Source organism: Colius striatus, chromosome 17, assembly GCF_028858725.1.
Source record: "Colius striatus isolate bColStr4 chromosome 17, bColStr4.1.hap1, whole genome shotgun sequence".
Lineage (NCBI taxonomy): Eukaryota > Metazoa > Chordata > Aves > Coliiformes > Coliidae > Colius > Colius striatus.
Genome location: NC_084775.1, coordinates 8,457,294 through 8,469,658, shown reverse-complemented (window position 1 = coordinate 8,469,658; position 12,365 = coordinate 8,457,294). Strand labels below are relative to the sequence as shown.

At 42.6% G+C, this 12,365-nt stretch overlaps 1 protein-coding gene across 2 annotated transcripts in view; it reads left to right on the top strand.

Moving 5' to 3' along the window:
- Nucleotides 1-12,163, top strand: part of GNB1L (G protein subunit beta 1 like) — a 41,962-nt gene extending 29,799 nt beyond the window's left edge. For both annotated transcript variants that reach the window (XM_062009896.1, XM_062009895.1), the window contains 3 exons: nt 1,778-1,876; nt 6,609-6,824; nt 11,588-12,163. In XM_062009896.1, coding sequence (XP_061865880.1) covers nt 1,778-1,876; nt 6,609-6,824; nt 11,588-11,854 — 582 coding nt within the window. In that variant the 3' untranslated portion in view covers nt 11,855-12,163. The remainder of the gene's footprint in view (nt 1-1,777; nt 1,877-6,608; nt 6,825-11,587) is intronic.
- Nucleotides 12,164-12,365: the final 202 nt, after the last annotated feature.

Genomic DNA, 12,365 nt, shown 5'->3' with positions numbered 1-12,365 from the left:
CATCTTTGTGTTTTCCTTTGTCCTCTGCAAGCCCAACTGTAGCCCTTGTACCAGTCTGTCCATTTTTAATAAAGGTAAAGCAAAGGAGACTGGGTGGTTTTTTTTCTCTTTTAACCTGCAGAAGTGCATTTATCAGAGCACACTTTTCCTTCTTTATTATGTAAAAGTTGCAGTTTCAGTCTTGTCTGGGAGGCAATGCCCTTTGGGGCACCAGTGATGAAAGACATGAGATGAGAGCAGGTCATCTTCATATTTATAGCCCATTTCCTGCAATAACTAACTTGGTCATTATGCCGATAGCAAGAGTTGCCAAGAGAAAAGCATCTTTTGTTAAGAGAACCAAAGATCAGACTTTGGTCTGCTCATAGGTTTGCTCTACACGTTGGATGGCTCTTTGCTGTAGTCTCCAGTCCTCAAATCTGGAGAACAGTTTCCTGCTCCATTGCTAAGTGGTTTTAGAAAGTGTTCTGTGTATCGTGTCTAGTACATTGTTGACTTGCAGTCCTGGAGTGCAGCTGCTTTTGGCAGGCTGGCTGACAACCTCGAGAAATAGGAAGATGTTCTGGCAAGCTTTGAACTGAAGGTATGGGCTTGGAAAGCCATCGCAGCTGCCGTCGCCTTGATTGATGGCTCCCAGAGGAGCCATATTGGTGTAATACCTCATCTCAGATGCTTAAGGAAATTCGCATGGCTGGGGCTGTCCAACAACTCTGCTGGGCTTGTGCAGGGTCTGAAACAGCCTAGGATGGCTGCTGGTGCTGGATTTAGCCAACGTTTGAAGTCCTTTAATTTTATGAGATAATGCAGACCATTGTTTACCTAATTAAAATTAAAGATCACCATAGTGATTAAGTGTGCACTTGAGAAATAGTGATGTTCCTGGCAGGAAGCTTTTGATACCTAAGAACTATTTCTCCATAGTTCAGGCTTGAGAATCAGCCCAGAGTGAGGCACTTCTGTGTCAATCAAGACCATTGCCAAATTGCAAAGGCGGGCTCCCTTGATCCTGCCTGCTGTCATCCTGAGGTGGAACTGATCTGCTTCCTTGGCAGAGAAAAGACTCACTCAACGCTAAATAATAATAGCAATAATAACAACAATAATAATAGTATCCATAACTCATTACCATCAGTGCAAGCAACAGTGGAAGCTGCAGTGTAGACAGAGAGCAGGTGTTTAACACAGGATTGTTTGAATAGGGTCAGACAGTTGTGTAAAAAGACCTGTATGCCATCACTGCCCCTGCCTGCGGTCACAGGTAGTTCTGGGGTTACGTTTGGTTCCTGCACTCAGGCAGTGAATAAAACATCCACCTTAGACAGACACAAGCTCTGTGTTACCATGACAGAACAGAGAGACAATGCAAGTGTCCACAAGTGACTATAACCAAAGCAATTATCAACAGAGATGGAAAAAAGGGAAAGGGAGAGGACGCAGGGAGGTGTTTTCAGATTAAGCAGACTGCAACATTATCCAGCGCACACAGGGTATCATCTACTGTATGGAAAGAAGGCTGTAGTGCAGATTCAATAGAGAGTGGAAGGAGAGGATGTGTAAATTCTAGCAGCTTTGTCTGGCCTTTGCTAAAACAATGCCTTTATTTAGATAGCTGTAGATTCCCCTACAGCTCCAACTTAATATGCATTCCTCAGTTTCCTCCAGACAGTTTTTTCTGGAAGAGCTTATACTAGCCTTAATCACCTTAAAAGCCTTGTGTTTTTAACAGCAGAGTTTTGACCTGGAGCCTGACCAAATCCTCTTGTTTTCCTGATGTCAGGTTCAGGTTTTGGAGCTGCCGTCCAAGACATCAGTCTGTACCTTGAAGCCAGAGGTGGGTGCCAAGCTGGGCATGCCCATGTGTCTGAAGTTCTGGCAGGTAAGGCAAGAGCTCCTGCTAATTGTGAAATGTTTTCCCTGTGATTCATTTTATATGAAGCACATGAATCTTTCTTCACTTGGATTTTGATTTATTATCAAACCAATCAAGTAATTATACTATTAAAGGGGGGAAAGATTTGTGAACATCCTTAATGTAACTTTCAGAGCTTTCCAAGCTTTAATGGAAGATTTGCAAATGCTCAGGGAAAGCTTTGTGTCCTTAGGATAGATACAGGTTTTGCATCAATTGAGAGGAAAGTGAGTGACTTACCAGAGACAGGCGTTTGATATGGTTTCTCGCTGCATTAAGAGTGATGAGACATGGTTGGGTTACTTAAAACCAGTGATTTTAATGGCTGGTTCCATTCACTTCAGTGCCCTCAGGACAAGGAAGCACTCTGTGAACATTTCTATTCCAGACATACCCTAGGAAGAAAATATTTACAGTGAAATTGGCTTTGGAGAAAAAAGGTAAATAAAAGTAGTTAATGAAAAAGTGCCACATTTGCAGAGCATTCAACAACTCATGTTTATGGGGTGCCAACAACGAAAGACAAGTAATACAAAAAGGCAGCAGTAGAGGGAGGAAGGAGTTTAGGTGATGTGCTCTACATCTCCAAAGAGTTAGTGGCAAAGCTGATTCCTAGTTTAGCCCCTGACCACATACTGGTGTCTGCAGGCCCATCCAAGGTGACTTCAAGTATGTTATTCCTGCAGGTTCATCTGAACATTCAGTTGAAAAAATTATCAATCAGTTATGAGTTTGAGGCCTTAGTGGTTTCACTGAAGATTCTGAATGACTAAAATGTAGAAGAACTCAGTTACTGACTTCAGACAAAAGCAGAAGAGGCCTCGGTTCAAGTCTCGTGCTGTAATTAAAAACCGGGGGAAAAAATCAGAAGGAGAATTAAATTGACTGATTAGGCTTTTATTAAACAGAAAGTTTCCCCTAAAAATGCAATCAGTGTTCAGTACAGGATTAAATGAATGGGGCTTTCTGTCTCCTGGACATATTTTAATAAGATGAAGATGACTGAGGAAATGTTCAGTGTTGAAAATGTTGTTGCCTGTATAAAAAGTCTTCTGTCTTGACATATATTCTACATGCATTAGTATTCCCATTCCTCTAGGAAACAGAGCAGGTGCAGACTCTTAATTTTATGTAGTTTTTAATTTTGTTGCCAGTGGGGATAAAGCAGAGAACTGGGAATCAGGAGAGGTAAATTATTCCATGCAAATTCTGGCTTTGGAAAGTCACCACAACTTCCTAGACTGCAGCAGGCCAGGGCAGATAACCCCTTGCAGTCTCCCAGCTGTATTTGCTCTTTTACAAATGTGTGCAACTCGGTTTAAAAGCCTTGGGGGAGGAGAATGCTCTTAAGGGCAAATAATTACATGTGGTGTACCGAAGTGATGCTCTGTATTCTGTTTTGTGGTTTGACTGGAAGTGGCTCACTGAGTAACCCTGTAACCATAAAAGCAGCAGAACACGAGCTCACCCAGCTGCACCCTTCCTGAACAGAAGCTGTCCAGGATTCCTTTGTGCGTCTCTGCATTGGGCAACACAGCCATACCCAGGAGATGAGCACTCCCAGCCCAGCGCTCATGGGCAACTCCTTGCCTCAGAGACTATTTGGCGTTGCTTATGGCACAGTAAATTAACAAGTTGAAACAGAAGCTGACATGGGGAGAGCCACATAAAGGTCTGAAGGAAGCGTGCTCGGGATTGTTGGCCAACAAGAGTTTGGGGCTCTAGCTACCTATCATCATACTCTTCTGCATGCCAGTAAAAAAAAAATCCATGCATCAGGGAAACAGCCCTCCTCACCAGCAGCAGCAGGAGTTACAAACTGCACTGTAAAGCAGAAGGAAATGCAGGCTTATGTTAGGCTTGTAGCTATTAAGCCCCACTGGCATCTCCTAAGCAGTTAAACAGCTTGCAGCTGTTTATTTGGTTGTTTTGAAGCATTTCCCCCAACACACACACTTTAGAGGTCTGTCCCTAAATGTATTACTTTAGTCAATGGGGTTTTTTTCCCTTGTGAAGGTTCATATTCTGAAATCCATTGTCCCTCCAGTTTCACACCTTCCTGCTGTTACCAGCTGGGTGGAGCAGGATTTGCAGCAGCAAGGATAGTCTTCCCTTAAATTTTTTTGCACTCCTTAGGGAAAGCATCGTGTTGCGTAACGGTGCAAACAAAATAATTCATCAGGAATAATACATGTACAAACTGGAAACACCAAGTTATTACTTTATATAAACTATAGCAATTATTCTTGTTGAGTTGACAGCAGATCACCTTTTCTTCCTTCCTTGACAGTTATCCAAATGCAACAACAGAATGTTCTGCTTAGGAAGAACAATGATCTGTAATTTATTTTGTTTCCACTGAAACAGAACATGAATGGGAAGACTTTTTGACAGAAGTGTCCATTATTAGGAACTGAAATAAATAGGCCCTTGTGAACCACTTCTTGGTGAGTCCCAGCATCAGGCTGAGAGCTCCCCTGGTCTTTCAATAGCTTTTATTGTTAAAGTATACGTACTCATTGAAATATTACACTGCATATGGTTAGGGAAAGTCAGGAAGAAGCAGTGTGGGAGACCTCCAGTTCATAGAAAACAATACTTTGTTTTTAAAATGGGCCATTCTCAGACCTCACATGCAAATTACTGGTTTTCAAATCTAAGCTAAGCTACTAACAGCACAGGACAAAAACACCCCAGGTTTTGCTTGGCACTTCCCACGATGCTGAGTGCTCTCCTGTACCTCTCATCATCAGGAGGGTTATGAGCACCTACAAAAATCTGGCCAGCCTGTTTTGGGTAAGGCAGAGGAGCCGACCCTGCCCATCCCTATCTTGTTTCAGCTGCACCTTCTGCAGAGCCCCAGGGCTGTGGAGGAGTTGGTGCTCACAGAAGAGCAGTGCAAACAACTGGGAGATTTTTATGCCCAAACTGAAGGGTTTTTAAAAACTTGATTGAAGTACCTATGAAATACTTTGTGTTGCTGTGGTGGTTTTAACCCTGTCTGGGTGCCAGATGCCCACCAAGTCATTCTACTACTCCCTCTCCTAAACTGGACAGGGCAGAGAGAAATAAAATGAGGTTTATGAGTCGAGATAAGGACAGGGAGATCACTCAGCAATTAGTGTAATGGGCAAAACAGACTCAACTTGGGGAGAAATGGTTTGATTTATTAATGAACAATCAAAAGAGAGCAGGGAAATGAGAAATTGTGCACAGGTCTGAGCATTGAGAGACCTTCTCTGTGGGCCAGAGCATGCTCCTCACCTTTCCAAATAGAAAGGGATCTTAAAGCAAGGAAGAAGGCTGCTGCAGGATCCCAGCTGTGGGCAGACCTGTGCAGAAAGATGATGTAGGGGATTTCCCACTGCTTTCCTTCTTTTAAGGGCAATTTTCTTCCCCATTCGGGGAGTTACATTTCTCATGTAAACACTTCTTTAGGGTGAATAAATCTGAGAAAGAACACAAGGCTTTTACTCAGCAGTCTTAATACCTGCACCACCCTTCTCTTGTTAGTTTAACTTGCCCTGGAACAACTAATGACCAGTGGGAGAACAGTCTGGACCATTGCTAGAGGCAGTGAGCCTTCAGCCAATGCAGGTTTGGATGACTGTGGGTGACCCTGACAGGCAGTGAGTTTGAAGAACCTCATTCAACAATGAGATGCCAGTAAAAATTAATCCTCATAAATGTCCTTTATTTTGAATTGAATACCAAGCAAAGGAATCCTGGAGAATCAGGCAGTGTTTGGAAAGAGCTGAGTAAGCTATTACATGCATTTCTTAGGGCAAGATGAGCCTGCCTGAGGTGGTTGTAATCCCAGTATCTATTTTGGTGTTTCTGCTCCTGTTAAATATCTGGCACTAACAGATGCCTGTTTTTTAGTTGCTTTTCACTGGGGATTTGCATCTTCACTCACACAACCAGTTACTGCTTATGGGGTCATTAGTCTTTTGGCTGGAGCAATGATGAATATTTTCCTTAAGTGTGACATGTAATCCAGTAATGTTCCCTTCTTTGAGTTATTTCAGAGGCTTAAATAAATTAGGTGTCTGCCCAGGGTGCCATGCCCTTTGGCCCATGACATCATTAATCAAAATAGCTTTCAATTGGTTACAGTGGGACTCGGGCACCGTTAACCCCTTGGTGCCTCACCCAGAGATGCCTGAGGAGGGGTTCAATGTTTGCCTTTAAGCCCCGTGGTGCCCTTGTGTGTAACCCTACCCATGGCCACGTGCAGCTGCAGCCCTTGGGCAGGACACTTCCTTGTGACCATGGCTTTGTAGTAACTCAGTGGCTCCAAGTAATCTTTTTAAGGAGCCCAAGCAGGCCCTGAAGTAAAGCTGCTGAAAACATCAGGCAGCCTATTTTCAGATGTTGTAGGGGGCAATAGTTTGGATTTTCAGAGACATTTTCTCTATGTGCATGTATGTATATGTTAGACACACATGATATATAGAAACCATAGTATTTTAGATGTAGATACAAAACTCTTAAGTGCATGTCAGCAGTTGCCCACTAAGGCTTTTTGTTAGTGGGTGAACTATCAAGAGTTGATATTTAGACTTCTAAACTTTTCACTCCTGTGCCAGGCAGCATTTTAATGTATTTTCTTGATGCTTGGACTGAAACCTACCTGGGGACGAGAATTTTCCTAACAGACTATTTACTTCTCCAACAATTTTACTCTTCCTTTCATCAGCTCAACTGTGGCTCACAACCTTTACTTCTGGCTGGCTATGAAGATGGATCCGTGGTCCTTTGGAATTTGTCAATGGGAAAAGCATTGAGCCAACTTGTTTGCCACCAGGAGCCAGTCATGAGCCTTGACTTTGACTCGGAGAAGACCAAGGGGATCTCAGGCTCATCTGAAAAGGTGCTCAGCATCTGGAGCCTCAATGAGCAACAGAACCTCCAGGTCAGGATCATTGGCCCTCTAGTGTCATTTATCCCACTTTGCACTAACAGTTTGATAGACTAAAAAAAATATTTAGTCATGAAGAGGAGTTGTTGCAGATCTCTAGCTAATTAATCACAGACTGGTTAGAATGTCTGTGCTATGTGACCAGACCCTGCAAAAGATGGTGCAGATTTAAAAAAGAAAAAGGAAAAAAAAAAAAGAGGTCTCTCACATGTTTCTGGTTTTACCAAAGTTGCAACAGGCACACAAGCCCAGCATTACTCAAGCCATTGCCTCTGTATCTTCATTTATCACGTTAGTAGTATCCAGCTCTTGGAATGTCCTAAATGTTATAAATGAGTTAGAAAAATGAGAAACAAAGGATTGCTTTTGCAAAGGTTCTGCTTGAATGGGCAGAGCTTTCTTTCCACTGTGAGAAAGACAGAAATATTCCATGAAATACTTCACAAACAAAAAAGGGTAGGGGAAGCTCAGCTAGCGACAAGATGCTGTGAGGCTGAGGCAACCAGCTTCCTCTGGCACCTTTAGAGCCCCAGCCAGAGACAGGGAAAACTAGTTAATTGGCTGTATCAGTTCATGTCTGAGCTGTGCATACCTGGAATGGCTGCTTTAGAAGAAGGTCTAATAACCACCAGTTCAGGCTGTGCTAGTGAATGGCAATAAATATTGCTTAATCTAGACAACTTTAGCAAGTGTTCCAGCAGTGCCAAGGGGTTAAGTAGATTTTAACTAGGTGTGGAAATGAAGTGCATAAATAAAGGGTCACGAAAATCAAAATGGCCCATGCATAGCCTTTCCACTGCTGAGTGCCTTGACCTTTTATAAAACAGCAGTTGTCCCCTGAGCACAAAATGAGGAGGACCTGAACCAGCCCCTTTGTGCCTCCCATCATCCTTGAGAAGGGAGCTGTGGGATACACCAGTTCATGGAAGAACAATAATCACTCTGCCAGCTTGCAGCTTCAGTTGAGGGTTTTTTTTAGGTAGTGGAGCAAGTTAATGCTGGTTTCTGAATGGTGCTACAGGAAGAAAAGCAAGTGGGTGGACATCCCCTGGTGCCTCGTCACCTGTATGGAAGGTATAGAACTAGCATTTAGAGACTGGCAGGGCATCAAGACCCCAGTAATATGGTACAAATGTGTCCAACTGGGATGAAGTGTGGAGGATGCAGCACTCACTGAGGAGAACACCTGAACTAATAAGGTGTGTGACAGGAAGTCACAGAGGTATTCTAGACTCTTAATAAGTAGCAAAGATGTTTTAAGCCAATGTAATAAAGAAGAGTTTTAGCAAGTCTGATAGAGTTGTCATGGTTTGGTGGGAGTGGGGGAGGTTTGTAATGTTTAGCCTCCCCCTGATCTGGCCTTTCTGTCACTGCTGGCAGACACCTGCACCTGGTGTCCTTAGCACAGTGAAGGAGAGGGAAAGGGAGTAGGTAAGTGCCTGTAAGAAACCTGGTATTGAGACTAGTTTTCTAAGGCCAAGCTCTCAGAAATCTGCCATCATGACAGGCTTCTTTAAGCTTCATACACTCCCATGCTGGAGAGGAAGTCGTCTCTTCATATTAATTATAGCATGGCTTTTTTCCTAAATTCAAAGAAAATATTATTCTCCACAGCACTCTGCAGCTATGAGTTAACCATAAGGCAGGGCTACAGCTGTGATTCACGGGGAAAAACAAATAGTTGTCTACCTGAAATATTCCAGGTATTGTTTTCCACAGGAGATTCACATGCCCAGGAGATGTAGCATTAGTTACATCTTCAGCTCATCACACTGAGAGACAGTAGCTTTCCTCTGAAGAAATTTAAATGCCAAGCATTATAGACCATAAGTAATGTTTCAGAGCTTCATGCTTAGTGTGAATACCCTAACCAAATGCATCTTTCATACGAGCACTACAGATTGTCAAGGACATAGATTAAGTTTTTTACCACTATTGCATTAATAATATATACCAGATGGGGATGGGTTTTTTTTTTTATCCTGACATTCCAGGTACCTGAGGTAATGGTAGATGTTGGAAAGCCACTCAGTGGCACGTTATTTTTATTGTAAAAGGCTTTAATAAGTGAAGGTGGTTCATGGCTATCTGCCGTTGGAGAAATAATGACGCAAGGAAGGTTCTTGAGCTGTGTTTTAAGTGGCAAAGTTCCAGTGTGACAATGAATAGATGATGAAGGTAACTTCGTAGTTTATTGCTATGGGGAAAGCTTGGTGTATTGTCTTCGACAAGAAAGTTGCTGAAATCATCACTGTCAGCAAATGACTGGATTGGTTATGAGCCTTCTGATTTGGACAAGATAGTGTTAATTATGTGATGATGTTTGTGGTAGAGTGTAAACAGCTTCTGCAGGTGAATAAACAAAGCAGAAGTAAGAAATCTGATAATCACACAAGCTCCTTTATTTATGACAGGAAAAAAATTCTATAAGCTCTAAGGTAAGTAAGCACAAAAGTTTTGTTAGGTGGGTTGCTGAGGCTTTTCCCTCAAATGCCACTCTCTAATAAGAACAGGACTTAAAGACATGATTTTACTATAGGGGGGGAGATCAAATAAAAAACATAGCATGTGTTAAGGAGGGAAGGAGAGGTGGGTATCTGTTGGCCTCAGCATGTCAAAATTTCTTAATACATCTGCTAGTAGATGCAAGTATCCTTGGTCATGACTGGCTGAAAGCAGCTCACCTGTTTTTACCTCTTTGTTTTCTTAATTACAAGCTGGTTTTCTGGTTAGGAAATGATGTTGGAATGCATTTGGCTACAGTAGTTGCCTATAAATGACTGGATGGCACAAATCCTAGCACTAGGATTTCACCTGGCTGCATATACCTTGAGCAAGCTGTTCTACTTTGTTTTGTTTTTCTCTCTCACCTCTTGTATTTGCAGATCATGCACAAATGCCCACTGTTCCCTCATGTTCCATAGCCAAAAGGCATCACCATTACAGGCTTCACTTTCAAGTTGTAGCTTGCTGATGACATGCAGCTTCTCCTAGTCGTCCTGATTTTGCTGTATGGATCTTGCCCACGTAACTGACAGTAATGACGGGAAGCACCACACCCGGGACTGGTTATAGCCATTAGCTAAGAATCTCAGTGACAGCATAAGGCCCATCTTACATTGCCAGGCTGGTGATATAAGAAACAAACTCTTCTCTTGCCAGAATGTGTGTGTCAACACAAAGCCCACCGAAGCCATGTCACATCAGCCTAATGGGGGGCTTTGGAAGAACCCACGTCCTGGCACAAAGCACAGGTTTTAGGTAGCAGCCCCACCAAGACACCCCTTCATCCAGCCTCCTGCTGTTCATTAGGCTTGAGGAAAACTTGCTGTCCTCTGTTCTGAATTGGCTGTAGACATATTCACCAGGTCCTGCTTAAACAGGGAATGTATGGAGCATGAAAGAAGCACACTAGGTTTCATTTAGCCTTTTTCTCATCAACTTGTTCAACTCTTGCTGCTTGAGTAGATGAGTAGTCGTTGAAAAATAATTGCCTATAGTTCTGTGCCTGTAAGAGTCCAAGAGGTATTCAACTGCATCTGAAACCAACTCTGAACCTCATTTCTGGAGTTTCAGTTTCCTACATCCAGTGTTATAGTTACAATTGTCTGCAGTGGATGTATTCTTTATGATCCTGTACTAACTATGCATCATGGAATGTCCTTGGAGGTTGTCGATCCCCTCCCACCTCAGAAGAACAGCAAACATCATGCAGAGTAGTAAAACATGCACTGGATTCCATTGAGCTTTGGTCCAAGATAGCTGCAGCCTTACATAGATGGTGGCATTCATGCATCATTTCCAGTTGTGCTTATAAATAACAGCACTTCAAGGTCTGCATATGCTCAAAAGGTATTTTCCACATTGTGACAGAGACTGCTGACTAATACAAGTTACCTGAGGTGAGAACAGCAAAAGTGTATTATATTGAGCTTTTCTTCTGTGCTTCAGAGGAAATTCATGTCAGTGAAATGTGAAGTTTTCTTTCCAAGGGCTAAGTCCTGTGCAGCCCCAAGGCCTTTCGAAGAAAGCTAAATGCCTTCCAATTTAATTGTGTCCTTCAAACTTGTACCCCAGTAGTCTCCAAACAGTAACAAAATGCTTCCAAGATTGAAATCAATAACTTGTTCGTAATCCCCCTCTTGGAATTTGGTGTAAATAAAAGTCTCTTGGGAAGGAGTACTAGAAATACAGATTTCCTGACTCTGTAACCTAATTCCTGGAAGCATTCCTTTCTCAAGACTGTGGTGAATGCTACCACAACTTATTGGGGTTTTTGTGAGGGGGCCACAGTAGTAGAAATAAGTAGCAGGTAGTTTAAACATCATCTCGGAATCTCAGCCTGGGAATATTGCAGGAGCAAGGAAAATATATGGCCATGGCTCTGAACTTTGCAGCTCATGAAAGAGTAGCTGGAAGAAAAGAGCAAAGCTGTGTGGTCTGGTTCTCAAAACCTTGACTCAGAGCTTCACTTGTGACAGAACACAAATAGCTTTAAATGCAATACAAACTAAAACCATGCAAGGGATGCTTTTCTTTTTAGAGAATAGTAATGGAGCTAGATAGGCTCAAGTTAAGGTCTTTTCCATCTCTGTCTATAATTGTTCTCACTAAGGCATCATCCACCATGCAGTGAAAAGCTCCATATTACCTGTGTGATACTAATGTGCATGGGTGGGCTCTATGCCTTCTAAAATCCCCAAAGTTCCTCCTTCTGTTTTGAACAAATAGAGCTTATCTGTAACTTTCTCACACAGGTTTACAAAACACACCAGCTCGTTAATGCTGGCATATCTGATATCACCATCCGGCCAGACAAGAAGATCTTAGCGACAGCAGGGTGGGACCATCGCATCAGGATCTTTGGCTGGAAAAAAATGACACCCTTAGCAGTGCTGGACTACCACACAGCAACTGTCCATTGTGTGTCCTTCTCAGATCACAAAAATCCCAGTGAGAGACTGCTGGCAGCTGGCTCCAAAGATCACCGCATCAGTATCTGGTCAATATATACCCAGACGTGACACGTTCTGCACTGTCATGGACTACGAAAACAGGACTGGTGAAGCAATTCTTTACACTGTAATTCAAACCTGGATGTGGGGAAGTAGTAGAGTCTATTTCCAGGCTGAAGTGAGAGTCCTAGGTAAATTCTTACGCAGCTTATTAAAGATGCAAGTTTTGTTTTCCACAGAGGGAAGTGGATTTTTAAATTCCTAACAAGCAGAGCAAGGCCAGTGAAAACAAACACACAGAACAAGTCACTTCGAGCTCTGCTACAGGTTTTGCAGCAGCTTTTCTCTGGCAGGTTCATTAAATATCTTGTACCAGTATCTTCTTTTGTGCAAAAGGACTGGAATCCCTCAGACTGTGGTGGGGGCAGAGGACGTCTGTGTGTAAGTCATTTATGTATCCAAGAGTCTGAATCTGTGTAAAATACCACTCTTTCTGGAAAATTTATACCTATTAAACCACCTCCAGTGGTTTCTCATTGTCAGTTACTTTTTCTTCCATGTAGCTGAAAGGCTATCAGAA